This window comes from Eulemur rufifrons, chromosome 7 (genome assembly GCF_041146395.1).
Source record: "Eulemur rufifrons isolate Redbay chromosome 7, OSU_ERuf_1, whole genome shotgun sequence".
NCBI classification, from domain to species: domain Eukaryota; kingdom Metazoa; phylum Chordata; class Mammalia; order Primates; family Lemuridae; genus Eulemur; species Eulemur rufifrons.
This window is the reverse complement of record NC_090989.1, coordinates 86,171,900-86,190,383: the sequence shown is the minus strand read 5'-3', so window position 1 is coordinate 86,190,383 and position 18,484 is coordinate 86,171,900. Positions and strand designations below refer to the sequence as shown.

The 18,484-nt window shown below is 35.0% G+C and overlaps 1 protein-coding gene across 1 annotated transcript in view; it reads left to right on the top strand.

Moving 5' to 3' along the window:
• Window positions 1–18,484, top strand: part of NAALADL2 (N-acetylated alpha-linked acidic dipeptidase like 2) — an 899,092-nt gene that overhangs the window by 837,491 nt on the left and 43,117 nt on the right. The window contains exon 13 of the mRNA XM_069471997.1: window positions 13,585–13,783. Within this exon, the coding sequence (XP_069328098.1) occupies window positions 13,585–13,783 (199 nt within the window). The remainder of the gene's footprint in view (window positions 1–13,584; window positions 13,784–18,484) is intronic.

The following is an 18,484-nucleotide window of genomic DNA, read 5'->3' as shown; positions in this document are numbered from 1 at the left end:
AAGGATTGAGTGTAGAGGATGGAAAAGATCTAAGATTTCTGTGGCACACCTACATTTGGAAATTGAGAAAAGAGGTACAATCAGAGAAGGAGACCAAGGAGTGTCCAAAGAGTAATAGAAAAACAAGTGAACGTGATATCCCAAAGCCAAGTGAATATAACCTTTCAATGAAGAGGAAGTGATCAACTGTGTCCAATGCTACAGATGGGTCTAGAAAAATGAGGACTGAGAACCGACTACTGGTTTTAGCAATGTTGAAGTCATTGGCGATCTCAGCAAAAAATAGTTTTAGCGGAGTGGTACAAGCAAAAGCTTGATTGGAAGGATTCAAAAAAGAATGGGAGGTGATAAATTAGGGAAATGTGATTGTAGATGGTAAGAAGTATGGAGTCAGGAATCTTGATCATGTTTTTATCTTGACCTAGTGGAGAGATAAAATTTGATAAGACAGTAAATGGAGAATTGCTAGACTAATTTTCTTGAGTTGAAGAAACACTAGGGTAGAGGACTCTGCCTTAGTTAGAAATTGTCTTAGTCCATTCAGGCTGCTATAATAAAATGCCATAGACTGGGTGGTTTATAAACAAAAGACATTTATTTTTTATAGTCTAGAGGCTGGGAAATCCAAGATCAAGATACTGGCAGATTTCATGTCTGGTGACTTCCTTGTTCATAGATGGCCATCTTTTTGCTACAGCTTCACATGGCAGAAGGGTTAAGGAAGCTGTCTTGGGCTTCCTGTAAAAGGGCACTAATTCCATTTTTTAAGGACTCTGGCCTTATGACCTAATCAATTCTCAAAGAGTCAACCTCCTAATACAATCACCCCAAGGGTTAGGATTTCAATATATGAATTTTGGGGAGACTCAAACATTCAGACCAGAGTAGGAACACAGTATTCCATCCATAAAAATGTGAAGGAAGGCAGAACATATAGCAGACGGGTACATGTGATGGTGGGAGCTCTTGGCAAGTCCCTTTAGATTGGAAAAGCAGTAAAATAATTGTTTAGGAGGGTGGGAAAGGGAAGAACTATGAAAATGTGATAAGTTTCTTGGGCAGCATTAAGAGCCCAGACGAAATGTATAATTTAAATGAGATAATTCTGCATAATTGTCTATTTCTATGCTGAGGATGCAGGTATAGGGGAAAAAAGATTTCACCTGTTGCTAGGTTGATGGTTGAGGCCCCTATAATGAAAGACAGATTAATAAGAGAAAGGCATTCAAATTTGTTTATTTAGTATACATTTTACATGACACAGGAGCCGTCAGAAAAGAACACCCAAAGAAACAGGGAAATCTGTGTATTTTTATGCTAAGTTTGATGAAGAGAACAGAAATATGATTGGAGGGCAAAAAGGTATGATCTAATGTTAATAAACTGGGGCAAATTTTGTAAGGCCTCTTTGTTCAGATTATTCTCTATGTCTTGGTGTCTTTGAGAATAAGATGTTCCTTTCCTGTAGGTATAGAAATTAAGGTTTTTATGATACACTCTTTTATGGTTTGCTTCAGGGCAGGAGAAAGTCAGAGAGACCTTCTTGCTTCTATCAAATGTCAGTGTGCCATATTTTGGGGTAGACTGTCCTGAACATCATCAGAGGCATAGTACAAGCAGAGTTGAGTTCAAGAAGGGCCAGGGCTTTTCTGGGAAGAGTCAATGAACTGGGTAAAATAAAGAAAACTGTGTGTATGCAAAGGAGCACGCATTATGATGGACCAAAATATCTTAACTAGGAATGGAATAAAATGAAGATATGAAGGGAATGAGACAAGTGAAAAGGAAGTAAGACCAAAAGATTTTATTATGTCTTGGTGGGATAAAAGAATTGAGAGTGCATGAGCTGAAAAGGCAGGAGGTAGTGGTCAACAAATGGAATTCTTGAAAGTAAGGTCATAGAAGAGTACAGATATTGGTACTGACAGTGTCTGGGCCAGTATATAATCATAGAAGTGTGGTAAGTGGTCAGTGGAGGAAAAGATGCTAATGAAAAGAGAGCCAGAATACGTCCATGTGGGTATTAAAATTGCCAAGAACTCAGACAAGCGTCGTATAAGAGGGAGTGACTATGAGTTAGGAGCTAAAATCTTCAAAGAATGAGCAGTGATGGTACAAAGGATGTGGAAGAAAACAGTGCTACTGCCTCAGGGGACTACAGTGGAAGCCATATCGTTAGAGGAAAGCCAGGTTTCAGTTAAAGCAAAAAGGTGAAGAAAATATTTTGAGACCAGGACAGATTAGTAATTCTTTCTTTAATAGTTATATCTGAATGTGTCATCACAGGAGGAAAAAACAAAACAAAACTTCACTCATTCTACAAACATTTCTACTCCAGGCCCGACCCTGCTATGTCTAGATGAATATGTCCCCAAAATCCAAGGTTCTCAGTTGAGTGAGCTAGGAGCATGTTGGCTTCTTGTGACTATAACAGACTGCTTCTGCTATAAATGAAGAACCTTTTCTATAGTTGTTGATTTTTGTGTGTGCTTCATTTTATTTTGTTTCCATGGTTCTCCCTGTCGCTTTCACAAGAAAGATGAGGCCAGATTTATGATATATCCATATTAATAAAACAAAGCAAAACAAAATGTAATGAAAACTTGGCCCCAAAACCGTTTCTTTTACTATATCCTGGGTATAAATATTTGAACAAGTGATAGGACTTGTCACCTTTAAACCATACATTTTTGTCTTGTAATCATCATGACTTAAAATTACCATGGTCAAAGATTATTCAAATGTTTTCTAAATGGTAAGCACCTGTTCTATTTTGACTACTTTGGTTGTAAATTTATTTCTAAAATAAAATAAATTGCTAATGTGTGAATAATGGATACCACTTTTCAACACCTAAATAAATATTTCAGTTTCAATTTTAGCTACAATGCTAGATGATTTCATTAGCTAAACAGAGTTCCTGTACGTATTAAGTGAAAACATATAATTTTACTGCTTAATTTAAGCTTAAATTGTTGATATATTTTCTTATTTTTTATGACAGCTAGCAGTGATTAATTCTTAAATTCTCAATTACAGTAAAAAAAAAAAAATTGACCTTCAAGGCTGAACTATAAAATACTGTTTCTCCTTACTGCAAACAGTATAAGTGTGAAGGTCTCTGAAACCCAATTGCATTTTCAATGGTGTAATTTTTACCACTTGACAACCGGCCATCTTGTTTATTTATTACACTAGTTTATGGTAGCAGCAGACCATTCTCTGCCGTTCTCACAACCACCAGAAAGAAGGATAATTTACCAGTGAATAATTTTTTTGAGTTGATTTATTGAATAGTTCTTGAAAGCTCATTTTGACTGAGTGACCTTGGCTCTTAATATTTGGCCAATGCCAAACACATAATAGAGAATGAATATTTATTTGTGGTGTATGGAGATCTAGTGTAAATAGTGACTGATAAGATAGCTTATATACTTCAGATGTACTTGTGACAAAGAAAAATACAGTTGTCCCTCAGTATCCTTGGGGGATTGATTCCAGGACCCCCCATGGATACTAAACATTACAGATGCTCAAGTTCCTTATATAAAACTGCCTAGTATGTGCATATAACCTATCCACATCCTCCCTTATACTTCAAATCATCTCTAGATTACTTATAACATCTAATCCTATGTAAATGCTGTGTGCATAGTTGTTATACTGTATTGTTTAGGAAATAATGATGAGAAAAAGTCTGCACGTATTGAGTACAAGTGCAACCATCAATTTTTTTTCCTGAATATTTTCCATCCATGGTTGGTTGAATCCATGGACGCAGAACCCACAGATATGGAGGTCTCACTGTATGTCCCAAAACTGCATTTATAATGCAGTTGTACTAGTTTGCAGGGGCAGAGGGAGGTATCAAAAATAAATAAAGAACTACCACACCCTTGAACCTGGAGGCAAACTAAAGAGTGAGCACTTAATAGTCTTACCAGTTTACTGTTCTCACTTTATCCACTTCTTTATGTATAAAATAGCACTTTAAAATAACTGACTATATAATTCTGATGCTTTGTGTTTCATGTCTGCTATTTTTCTTTGTCAGAATTCTGAATGTTAATTATTTAGCATTATTGTAAAGACCTCATATGATCAAATAAAGTAAAAGTAATTTTCACTTGATCTACCTATGTACATTTATTTAGTGCAAGCCAGACTCAGCAGGAAATACAATTTTGAACTATGTGGCTTGTTGCCACACACATTGTCTCACTAAATGTAAAGTAGTTGTTGGCAGCATTTCCTCCTCTTCTTTGAATAACTGACAATGTGGATTTGATCTTTTTTTTCCTTTTTTTATTAGCTCTGATAATTCATTAGTGTCAATCACTTCATTTTAGAAGGAGGGATAGTATTTCAAGGTGGTGATACTACTAGGGCACTACTACTGTGTCCTGTTAGATTTGTAGTTTCAATTTTAAATGTTACTTGGTTCTTTTGTACAATTATAAGTGATTGACACTCCTCTAATGTGTGAGATTTTTTTCTGAGAAATAAAAAATGAATTTCCCAATTACCAAAATTAAGTTATGAGCATATAAATAGCATGATTCTAGTTCTCAGCCCATCTGTCTGCAATCTTTACTTTAATTACTGCCAATTCCATCTGTGGGCTGGCCCTACAGGTAGTGAATGAAGTACAAAGGATACTCACTCAGTCCTATGCCCTCTCTGAGAAGTCCAAGGCAGCCTGCCTAAATCTAAGCAAATCCAAGGGAAGATTTTGTTCCCATGGGAAATATGTACATGCTACATTTGTAGATGTTTGACCTCAATCGGCATTTCTGAAACTTATCTTTTTAGTGTAACGAAGACTTAAACTCAAAAGCATTCTCTGAAAAATGCTTTACCTTGTTTGCTAGAATAGAGTACTTTGATAAGAGACTGGCCATCTACTGGGGGCAGATTCCTAAAAATATGTTGAGTCTCAGTCTCCATTATATTTTTGTATGGATTCTGACTGCATAACTATATTAAAGATTGTATTTCATTTATTGATTATCCATACCTAGTTTAAGAAAGGATTTGGGGTAGCTGGGCCTGTAAGAAAATCTGATTGTCCCACATTGTCAGTGTTTGCTTCCCAAAACTAGTTTTTCTTTCCCACTATTTCTCTTTGAATTCTCATTTTATCGCATAATATCCCTTAATTATTGTCCCTTTTGTATTCCTCAGAATTGTATGTTTTTATTGGTTTATATTCTGTCTCACAGTTTGTTGCTATTCTTATAGGCTCTCTTTGTGAATCTTTCCTTCTCTACTCCTAGTTCTTTATTCAAATTCCTTTGGAGGTTTCTTTTCTGTTTCCTACATCTTATTGTGACACTACATTGATTGAAATCTATTAGTGACTTCTCATTTTCCTGCTCTCCTATCATAGTAACAGTCTATTGTATTGTAATTTTTTTTCCTGCGGTGTATTTTCAGGATAAAGCCTTAGCCCATGACAGGATAGGGCCACAATCCATTATTCTGTGAGTGTTGCTTCACTGACACACTTTCAAAGTTGTTTGCTTGTTTGAATTATAAAGATAATTTTTAATCTTGGCTTATAATAGAACATAAAGTACCCTTGACTTCATTTTGATTAAATTTAGTTAAGCCCTTTTTTTTTTCAGTTTCCTGGTTTAGCCAATATATAGTTAATACCATGTGTGTCATTAAGTATATAGTTCCAATTTCTGCTTTAGGGGAATGATAAAAATGAATTCTATGCGAATTTATTTCATTCAAGAATGCTTTGGCTTACCCTTCAAAGCAGCCAGTAGCCAGATCTTGTGGTTAGAAACATAATGCAGTGAGAGTATCTGCAGGTCATAAAAAGAGCCCTTGGTTCTATTTCTGCAATAGGCAGACAGACACTGTAGGGAGAATCCACTCCATGCAACCTGTTGAAAGGCCTTGGCTACTTGGATTATTGGATAATCTTTAGAATGCAGAAATATGTTGCCTATTTTTAAAAAGTGGCTAACCTAATACCTGTAAACATAGCACTTTGGCATCTTTGTAATAGGGTTTCTATTGCATTCAGTTTAGCCCTAATTCTCCATTGTCTTCTGGCATATTTCATCTTTAAGTAATATACTTCTATCTATGCATTATAAAATCAATGTTAGATTATGTGAGTATCAATAATGAACTAGCTCCCATATTTCTTTTTCTACCTGAGTTCTGTTTGTTTAATATTTTTAAATAGCCAGCTGAGATGAGTGGTTGTGATTTGTACTAAAGAAGGCAGCATGAAGAATAGAAAATGTAGGATCATAGAGGAATGCTGTTTCCCCTGGCTGAAATCATATTAGCAATTTCCTTTTTCTCTTTAGTGATACCACAAGATATTTTTAAGATGACATTAGGTAACATACATTTTCCCCCCAAAATAATCTTCTATTCTTCTTTTAACCATAGTATTATGTGGAACATAAATCACACTTTTTCTTGTCACCATAAATCAGTGAAGTCTAAGATGTGATTATGCAATTGTTAGCACCTTTAATACTGTGATAAGCTCATCCATAGAAGAATAGGTTCTGTGAAACACTATTAAATAAAAATGCTATGTTTGTTTGATACAAAAATGTACTTTCAGAGTATGACCAGTACATTTCTCTTTTCATTTAAAATAAAATTGAGTGGGTCTTTAAAAATACAGCCACAAAATAGAACTAAAAGATAGAAAAATGGAAATAAACCAAAAACATTTAAAAGTTTTTGGAATGTGAAACTCTGAAGAGATTGCAATAGTAGGCAATAAAATCACTCTTTAAAATAGGAAAGTTATAAATTTGTCCAGGAAGTTGTAGAACAGACTTAATACACAGGAGTGTATGCCAAGTTGAAACTCATTGTCTTAGTGTGTTTTGTGCTACTATAACAGAATACCTGAGACTACCTAATTTATAAACAATGGAAATGTATTTCCCACAGTTCTGGAGGTTGGAAAGTTCAAGGTCAAGGTGTTAGCAGGTTTGATGTCTGTTGAGGGCCCATCCTCTGCTTGCAGGATGGCTGCATCTCTGGAAGGGAGGAACACTGTTCCTCACGTGGCAGAAGAACAGAAGAGCAAAGAGAGATAACCCACTCCCAAAAATCCTTTTTAAAAGGTGTTAAACCCACCCATGAGGGCAGAGCCCTCATGGCCTAACCACCTCTTAAAGGCCCCACCTTCCAATTCCATTACGTTGACAATTACATTTCAATATGAGTTTTTGACGGTGCAAACATTCAAAGCACAGCACTTATCAAGTTTTGAAGTACCTCAAGTAAAATGTAGTTTGTGTAGATCCCAGGTACTCACAGGTTCGAATATGTACAGATTCAGTGAGTGCAGTCAGCATTGTAGTTAATGGTCTTGCTCAGAAATCTTAGCGTCCTTAAGTAGATATGACATATACAAAGTAATTTTGAGCTTCTGAGCTACCACTGGAAGGTGTGTGGGGATCCTACATTGAGAATTTTCAGGAGGAATACAGTTTCTGGAAGCAATTTGGCATTTTAGAAGTCACTCCCCCAAGCCCCAGTTATGGTGCTAAGTGCCTTACATTTGTTGTAATATTTTACCTTACTCTACCTCCATGCCCTGAGCTGGAGATTAAGTCCAATTTAGAGATTCATAAACTGAATGTCAGAGGGGTTTTGTGTCTTACCGAGGTGTATATATTTATTATAACAGGATCTGAATCTAGATTTGTCAGATTCCAAAGCCCCCATGCTTTCTGCTACACCACACTGCCTCATGAACTGTCTTGAGGGGAGGATGATGCAGGGTGATGGTTAGCTAGCTAGAAGGCAGGAAATTACCTGAGTGGTAGGGATTTGTTTTCTCTACTAAATCTTAGAATCTTTCATGAATTGTCCTGCCTAGATTTCAATATGCATTTCAATATCAATTGACTAACAACCCTCTCTCTCTCCCTTCCTCCCTTCCCCTCCCTCCCTCCCTCCCTCCCTCCCTCCCTTCCTTCCTTCCTTCCTCCTATTCAATGAACATTAATGCTTAAATGTGCTCTTAGGTGATGATCAGTGAAACCAATTTGATGGTGAGTATATGTGGTGCTTATTTTTCCATTCTTGGGATACTTCACTTAGTAGAATGGGTTCCAACTCTTTCCAGGAAAATACAAGAGGTGCTATATCACCATTGTTTCTTACATTGATCAGGTGTCCGGCAGATGTGGGGGGGAGGGGATGGGTGTATATATACATAATGAGTGCGATGCGCACTGTCTAGGGGATGGACAGGTTTGAAGCTCTGACTTGGGGTGGGGGTTGGCAAGGGCGATATACGTAATCTAAACTTTTGTACTCCCACAATATGCTGAAATAAGAATAAAAAAAGAAATGACCATTAAAAAAAAAACAAAAACAAACACACACAAAAAAACATTAATGCTTCTTAGAATATCTGCCTTGATTCTTTCCATAACAATCTAGAAAAATGAAAAGGTTTGGGTTAGAGGTAGATTCATCCTCCAGAAGGGTGAGGACTGAGGGAAGAGGAAGAGAAGACATCAATATTGTTGTTTACAAATGGAATACTCTTACTCAAGTGCTTTGGGTAGATAGTGCCAGAATTTTTAAGAGCTCACTTGAGATCCCCTTGATTTTTAGGCAATTCCGTGATCTATCTCTAAAGTTTTACTTCTTCCATGGGTTCTACTCAGAACGTTTTTATACACAATGAACTCTTAAGTCATCTTCACGAACATTTATCTCATGTGACATTTATTGTATATTTAGCTGTATTATATACATTTCTAACTACATCAGGAACTTTGTAAGATCAGAGATTTAATCTTATATGTCTTTGCTTCTTTCTCAGTACTTTACAGAATAATGCACAAAATAGGGCTCAATAAGTGCTTACTGAATAAATGCTTTTAACGTTGAGATGAAGGGAATAGAAAAAAATAAACACAAACTCTGTTTAAAATTTAGAAGTACATTTCAATTGTCTCTTAAATAATATTAAGATAATTTCAGTAGGGAGTCTCAATTATTTTGTATAATATTAAGCTTGATTTTCAATATTTATGATAAAGCAGTATGCTCTACTGTACTATAAAAAATTTATTAATGGTTAGCTTTTTACCAGGAGCAGAGATATAAAGGACTCATTTTTAAAAGTTGTCTGTTTTAAACCTTTACCCTTTATATTATTCCTTTCCTTGTTCTTCAGAGGTTTGAGATACCAGCCAATGGAAAGACAAATAGCTCCAAATTCATAGGCACTGCAAAATAAAATTGAAAATCCTTATTAAAGCATATATGGGGAGGAGTGTGAAATATTTGGGGTCATAGATTGGGAACATGATATGGAATGACATCTCTGAGAATAAACTCATCTGTAAACCTGCTACAGTAGTTTTTCCATGCCCTTTAAAAATGAGTTAGTAGTAACTTGTGTTTAGTTTGTGTACTCTAATAGTAACTTGCATTTATAGTAATTTGTGCACTTAGAAAATGAAGTAACTATTTCCTCCAAAGAAGCTGAAGAACAGTAGTATTAAGTAACTTATTCAAGAATTCATTAATAGTAATTAAGTAGAACAGGCTCTTATATATCTTTTGATATTAGGTCCTTGTCTTTGGACTCCATGTATTTAACTTAAAGGTAATTATATTAACCCTATGAGAGAAGTCTCTAGTTTCCAGTTAATTATTTTGGTCAAATAGACTTATTTTTTAAACCTGAACTGTGAGCAGCCTCAGTTAGTCCTCTGTTCTCTGATATTTTCTATACTTGAGTAAAATTTTATATATCCTTATATTTTATGGATTTGTAGGGCATATTTTAACAATTTAGTTTAATTTAACTTATTACCCTACAATAATCTTTTTTCTTAGTTTTTTTGTTTGCAATTATAATTGATTTTAAGCAAGAAAGTAAAGGAAATAGTATTTGCTGATGCTCATTATGCACCAAATATCTCCCTGAATGATTTTGTGGACATTGTTTAATGTAATAATGCATCTCAAAAAAGACATTATCGTATAATTCAACATTCACTCAACAATTTTTTTTTTTTTTTTTTTTTTTTTTTTGAGACAGAGTCTCACTCTGTTGCCCAGGCTAGAGTGAGTGCCGTGGCATCAGCCTAGCTCACAGCAACCTCAGACTCCTGAGCTCAAGCGATCCTCCTGTCTCAGCCTCCCGAGTAGCTGGGACTACAGGCATGCGCCACCATGCCCGGCTAATTTTTTCTATATATATTTTTAGCTGTCCATATAATTTCTTTCTATTTTTAGTAGAGGTGGGGTCTCGCTCTTGCTCAGGCTGGTCTCGAACTCCTGAGCTCAAACGATCCGCCCACCTCGGCCTCCCAGAGTGCTAGGATTACAGGCGTGAGCCACCGCGCCCGGCCAATTTTTTTGGTAAATAACTGCCATAGAACAGATACTGTGCTAGTAATAGAATCTGAAGTTACAAAGACAGATAAAAACATATTTGCTGGTCTTGTGAGGTTCTTTTCAGTAAAGAAGAGAAGAGAGACAAGACAGATTTGGGTAAAAATATTACAGATGCTATGAGATAAAAATACATAATTCAGTCATTCATTGATTACATGATATGCCTGGCACTTTTAGGTGCTAGGGAAATGGCGGTGAACAAAACAGCCAAAAATCCATTCTCTCACAAAGCTGATATTCTAGGGATCCTAAGAAGCATGAAGGATCGATCATTTGGAGTCACAAAGCTTAAGTAGAGAAGGTAGCATTTCATTCTGGGTCTTATTTAAAGGGCCCAGCAAGCTCTAATTGGCAGAGAAATGGCTGATAGGAATCTTTGGAGTATCATTTATATATCAAAATGATTGCGTGAACATTGAAAATGGAGCCACTTTTCAATTTCTAACCTCATACCCTGGAAATAATGCACATGGTTTGTGGTGGGTGGCAGGTTTCCACTATCAGGGTCCTTTCTGTAACTAACCGGTTCCTAAAGCTGTCAATTCTCTACATCTGCACTACCATGAAAGATAAATTCATTTAAAGATAAATAAGGTAGAATGGTACAATTTGTCTCACTTGATTCAGTAGTAATGTGTTCAATTCTGTAGTGTACTTTAGATCAGAACAGATTTTTCTTTCTTAAATAGAAGACTCTCAAGGATGTCGAACTCGTTTTTTCTGTTGTTCAGTCTTTCAATTTTAGTGTAATCTAAATGTGCCTTATCCATCTTATTCTTTCCTTGTGTAAAGATATTCCCTCAAAGTTCGCTATACATTAACTTTGGAGAACCATCATAATTTAAGATAAACCATATTTTCATAAAATGGCATTGAGTATGTTATTTAAGGGCTAGATTTTCAAAATGAACAAAAATACCTCTTCTTGTCAAATAAGATAATTAATGAACGTGGAATGCACTTTGGAAACATCAAATGCCAAAACCTTGTGAATTTCTACAGTTGATTTTTTTCATGTTGTTAAGTTCAGGGCTGGGCTCATTGGCTCACACCTGTAATCCTAGCACTTTGGGAGGCCAAGGCAGGAAGATTGCTTGAGATCAGGAGTTGGAGGCTGTGGTGAGCTACGCTCATGCTACTCTGCACCAGCCTGGGTGACAGTGAGACTCTATCTCTAAAATTATTTAAAAAACAAGAAGTTCAGTGACCAGGGAGCTACATATTAACTTCAAGTATTATTTCTTTTTCTACCACAGTGTTTAACTTGATTTGTCGATATGTGAAATTAGAAAAAATTATTATGTTTTCTAAGAACACTCTGTGTAAGCCTACCTGTGCATCTCTTTGTAGCCCTCATAAAGCACTTATCACTTTACATAATTTTCTTTTGCTATTGGATTTTTTCTCTAATCATACTTTATTAAATCTGCTTTATTTATTTAGTAAAAAATTATTGAGGGTCAGCACTGTGCTGAGATCTAATGAAATTGATATGTAAAACAGTCTTCATCAAATGAAGGTGAGAAATAATAAAGATCATTATATTAGAGTTTGGTAATTTGATGACAGACACATTTAATGCATAGGTATGCATCCACATAATCTAGTGTTTCTTTTCTTAGCATACTGTCTTTCTATAGTATTTCTTATACTTTAAAAAGTATAGAATAATCTGAGTAGCATATTGAAATAAAGATCCTTGAGCTGTACCCCTAGAGAGATTTAGCAGGTCTAGGAATCTGTATTTTCATAATGGAAAACTGGGAACCCGGAACTCTTGGACTTCATCCTTTGGTGATCTTTCCTTTTTGCCTAAGACTCTCCCCAGTGAAGGCCCCATAAGGCCTTCTTTCATTCCTCCATCTGCCTGTCTCGCTGCTATCCTCTCAGGACTGCCAACTTAGGTTTTCCAGCTCCGTGTTCATTCATTACCTTGACTTGAAGTAATTTTCTGTAGCGATGTGCTGACCTTGTGGGAGCCAGTTGTACCTGGTTTCTTGATGCCACCACTAAATGTTGTCTCACTTAAAGACTGATTCTAATGGTAGGATATGTGGAAAAAGATGATGAGGGAATACCCCTCTCATGGTATGATGAAAGAATAGTTGTTAAGCAAGGTCTCAAATCACATTAGCTGGGAACTGCTTTATGAATATTAATCATTTAATCCTAATAACAAATCTATGAAGTAGGTGCCATTATTATATTCATTTTACAGATGACGACATGGAGGCTCAGTCACTTTACCAATATCACACAGAGGCAAAGTAGCAGAGCAGCGATTTGAACTTGGGTGGACTCGCTCCAGGGTCCAGTGGACTGCTACACTAACGTTGCCTTTTTCTTAGTCAAAAAAATATCCTGTAGAACTTTTGTGACCATATCAGAATGACTTTCAGTAAGTTATACCAAGAAACAAAAGGAAAAGAAACAAAAACAAGCAAAAATGTTTTCAAGAGCAAAACAAAACAATACAAACATTACCTGGAATAGTTTTCAGTGTATTAAGTCAAAGATGTATTTAACTTCACATTACAGGAAATTTCTAGTAAATAACAAAGAGCCCATAGACACATAACAACACGTAGTAACATATTTTATGTTCTCAGAAGAAAAAATTTAAAACTCTATTTACATTATTTTTTCTGAAATACAGGATACTCCATGGTGAGCATGAATTTTTGATTCAGAAAGACAAGTCTTCTAATTCTGGCCTGTTATTTGTTTGATGACTTACGGCAATTGGTTTACCTTACTTTATTCTCAGCTTCTATGAAATGGACATGACAATACAAGGTTAATCATTATTATATAGTGCCTGGAACAACAATCTCTCTACAATAAGTATTGTACATATTTAACATTATAATTAGTAGTAGCAGTAAACTGAATTCAGTAGAATATAAAAAATAAGTTTAGAATGAATACTTTGAGCAGAATAAATATATTATTAAAGTTTAGTTGATGTTGAATCTTTTTCCTGGTAAGATTCAAATACTTATCCTCTTGTTTTTTTCAAGTGACAGAAAGAAGAGAACTGTCAGTGAAAATCCCCTCTGTCTTCAGTGGTCTGTCTGGCTTATAATTTAGAGTCATAATTATAAAATGCTTATTTTGCTCCTTTAAGAATGTTTCCTTTGAAATGGGCTCATTTATCTTCTCAAGGTGATCAACCCAACACTCGTCAACTACTAGCACTGGCATCACGCCTGCGGGAGAGTGCGGAACTCTTTCAGTCAGATGAGATGCGACCTGCTAATGATCCCAAGGAGAGAGCTCCTGTCCGTGTCCGGATGCTGAATGACATTCTCCAAGACATGGAGAAAAGCTTCCTGGTGCAGCAGGTGCCACCTGGTTTTTATAGGTAGGATACTTTGTTCAAAATTTATATTTTTGCCCTTAATTACATTTCTATGTTTAATTTTCAGAATGTGTACCTTCTGTGAACATAACACTGTTTAAAAGGAAACTGTAAAGAAGTTTTGTCTACAATAGTGGACTATCTCACTCCCCCAAAGAAAAATTCAGCTGCATAAATATAGAATAAAGGAAACTTGGTTTAGCACTAGCATACAGAAAATGGCTAAGCTTTTTTTTACGTTAATTTCAATATGAGTCAAATGTGATTTGGCTAATGAAAAAGCAAATGGAATTATAGGTTGCACTGAGAGAAATGTCTTTTCTTGAATGGATCAGGAGACAGGCCCATGCTATTTTGTCCTAGTAAGATCACATCTAGATTGTTGTGTTTAATTCACTAAATTTTATGAAGGAATTAAATAAGTTTAATATTTTAGAGAGGGTGTAATTTAGATGCATCTTGAAACAACTGAGGGATTAGGGGTATTTGGTTGAAGAGTCACAATGGAGTGCTTTCTGAAAACATTTTAACAATTATCACATGGGAGGATTACATTTAGTAATGTAAGGGGGATTACATTTAGACTCTTGGAAGATGAGGCAAGTACAACATGGTTTTGGTTTTGAATTTCCTGATATAGTAGAAAATAAACAAAGGGAAAATGGAGTTGAAAAGAATATAACATATTTTAAATGTTTTTCTTTAACTGATTCTTCTATAAGATACAAAATATAAATACATACGCCTTCCTGTATATGTATCTATAGTGTGTATATGTCTGTAACAATTTAATATATAAGTGCTTGTATATATACATATTTTATACATGTATAGGTATTCATATATTTCAATATGTATATATGTATATATATAATTTTAATGTAGTGTAAAATTCTAAATTTGTGGCCTTTTATGAATGAGAGTTGTGGGTAAAACAATTCTCTTGCTTTCACAAAACAGGAAAAAACACCTGTTTGTCCCCTGCCTTTTCTCATGATAAACCCTGGACTAGACATACTGTGTTTGACCAAAGGATATAACTAGGACATACGAACTGTTGCATAGGTCTAGAAATCCTAATTGCATATGAGAAAGAAGTTCTAACAAATAGTGTTCCTAAAAGACTAACATGCTTTTACAAGGCAATGAAAGCACTGTCACTGCAGATATTAAAACATGGATTGAGTAACCCTAAACACCTGAATATTTGGACTGCATGAGGTTAAAGGTGATTTCTAGTACCAAAGTTCTGTGATCTGACAAGTCACATAATCTCTTAATGTCTACATCTATGAAATGAGATGACCCTAGTAAGAAGGCCTTTTTCACATCTGATATTTGGTGATTTTCCTTTATGATTTTAAACTCAAATTCACATTTAAAGTCTAAATTTTACATATTTTAACTCTTTGATTCGGTATTATAAGACTTTGAAAAATATTCATTTACTAGAGTAGATTTTTTTTAAGGCACTTTGTATACTCCATGTATTTTTTTTTTCCACTTTTTTTAAATTTCAAAATGTTAAGTGGGTACCAATGCTTTAGGTTATATGAATTGTTTTTATAATGTTTGAGTCATGGCTATAGGTATGCTTGTCCCCCAAATAGTTTTCATTTTACCTCTTAGGTTGATTTATTCCCCTCTGCTCCTCACTTCCACTCTCTTGATTAATTTCCTTTTTTTATATTTCAGAATATTACAGGGGTACAAACACTTTGGTTATGTAAATTGCTTTGGTACCATTTGAGTTAAGGTTACAAATGTGACCATCCCCCAGATAGTGTGTATTGTACCCATTAGGTGTGAATTTACCCATCCCCTCCCCCTCCCTCCCACCTGCTTGATTTCCAATGAATGTTATTTCCGTATGTGCACATAACAGCAACAACAAAAATAAATAAATGGGACCTGATCAAATTAAAAAGCTTCTGCATAGCCAAGGAAATAATCATTAGAGTGAATAGGCAACCTACAGAATGGGAGAAAATATTTGCATGCTCTATATCCGATAAAGGGCTGATAGCTAGAATCTATAAAGAACTCAAGCAATCAGCAAGAAAAAATCACACAACCCCACTAAAAAGTGGGCAAAAGACATGAACAGAAAGTTTTCAAAAGAAGATAGACTAATAGCCAACAAACATGAAAAAATGTTCAACATCTCTAATCATCAGGGAAATGCAAATCAAAACCACAATGAGATACCACTTAACTCTAGTGAGAATGGCTTTTTCTCAAAAAGTCCCAAAACAACAAATGTTGACAGGGATGTGGAGAGATGGGAACACTCATACACTGCTAGTGGGACTGCAAACTAGTACAACCTCTGTGGAAAGTAGTATGGAGACACCTCAGAGAACTAAAAGTAGAACTACCATGTGATCCAGCAATCCCACTACTGGGTATTTACCCAAAGGAAAAAAAGACATTCTATAAAAATGACACCTGCACTCAAATGTTTATAGCAGCACAATTCACAATCGTAAAATGTGGAAACAACCCAAGTGCCCATCAATACATGAGTGGATTAATAAAATGTGGTATATGTATACTGTGGAGTACTACTCAGCTATAAAACAAAAATAGTGAATTAATACCTCTTGTACACCTGGATGGAACTGAAGCCCATTCTTCTAAGTGAAGTATCACAAGAATGGAAAAACAAACATCACTTGTACTCACCATTAAATTGGAACTAATTGATCCACATATTCTTTTAAGCATCAGAGACATAGTAGTCACCTGTAGTCACCTGACATTAAAAACATATTCTCTGATGAGGTATATTCTAGTAATAGAAATGAGGAAACAGAATGAACAAGATAATTAAGTAAATATAGTGATGGCACATGTAATAGCTGCTAAAGAGAATAATCAAACATTATTAAATCCATTAAGCATTAAGTTTTAAAGTAGGTAAATCATGTTTCTAAAATATATTTAGTAAATTATTCTATTTCCTTTACTTCTAATTTAAGAAAACATCAGAAATTAATAAAAATCATTTATATATTATGATATAATAAACTTTTCCCATTTGCCTTTCTTGGCACTTGCACTAGGTATGGAAAATCCTTTATGGTCTGAATTCTGCATCTAGTAAACTTTTTATTATCCCATCAATAATATTTATGAATTCAATTTACTTTATTATATATTTTGAGTGGAAAAGTAAATATTTGTCTGTCCCCAACATAGTGATTAAATAAATGATTTTTTTTTCCTGTTAGCGATACTGTTTTCTTGCTGTGCAAGCTTCAAAATGTTGATTACAATAATGTTCTAACTCATAATAAACTTTAGAATGAAAGTTTTTGGCTCAATATCTTGCCATTTTACTAAATTATTACTATTTTTATTGAAGGGATACATGTCTGCCATTCTTTTCCTTAGCTTTATTAATTTATACATGTCAAGCAATGTAAATAGATTAAGTAATTTCATTTTGATGTATCTGAAGATTGTCTCAAAATTGTTACAAATTTTTACTTCATTTATGAAATATATGACAAACCATCCCACTTCATTTCAAAACTACAATGCAATTTTACTCTCAATTCTTTGGGGGTAGAATGTTCAAAGTAAAAAATTTGGGTGTGAAAAAATGATGTGCAGTTTAAGAAAATGAAAAGTGGATTGATTATTTATAACTACAATTTTATAGAGAAAAGATAAAATTGTTACATTGTACAAGAACATTTGGTGAACAGGGTTCAATTTTTTTTATGTTAAACAGTCTTTGGAGATGTTATTCACATAAGAATCTCATTGGTATTATGAGAGTTCTCATCAAATATATAAGAAAGAAGTCAAAAGTGATTTGCCTTTTAAGAAAGTTGTTAACAGAAATTTACTGTATAAAGCCAACTGCTGCATTTGTTATTTGGATCATTTCCCAAATGACACTGTCTCAATGAATGTGCCACTAAATATTAAATATATTATTACTTTTGGACCATGCAGAAGAATTTTCCCCACAATTTTGCACCAAATGATTCAAAGATTTTTAATCCTATGATGTTACATCTAAAGCTGACTGCGATTGTTATAAACAAACCCTCATTGAACATTGCTCTGTGCAAGACTGCTGGAAACTGCAATATAAGATCCCTACCTACAAGGAGCTTAATCTCTCTCTAATTCAAGAGGTAAAATACATAAATCACAAATTAAATAAAAATGCAGACTACTAATGCAAAGTACCCTATAAATGCTACTGCCAAGAAGTGCTTTTGGAATTCAGTGAAGAGATAGAGAATTATCCTGTGGCAATCAGGAAATACTTCATAGGGAAAGAGAGAGAATTATCTGGGCTTGAGGGAATGGTAGTGTGCCCATTAAATTAGGGAGTATTTCTAGGAGGACAGTGTGAAGAAAGACAAGACACAAAGGAGTGGTTGTTGCGGGGTATGCTGCAGAGTGGAGAAGAAGAAGTAGAATAGTTTGAATGGTTATTGGGTTCATGGTTATGGAAAGGTAGGTAGGATCAAATTATGGAGTCCCTTAAAGGCTCTGTTGAGAGGGATGGGCTTTGTTTTTCACACACAGAGAAAGCCATGTAGACATTTGTGTTTTTAGAAAGATTTGTGTGGTGCTCTTGACAGGGTGCACTGGAGTCAGGAGAGAGCAGAAAACTTCAGGAAGATTCTGGGATAAGAAAGGCATGGGATGCTAAGAACATGGTTTGACATGTTGCTATCA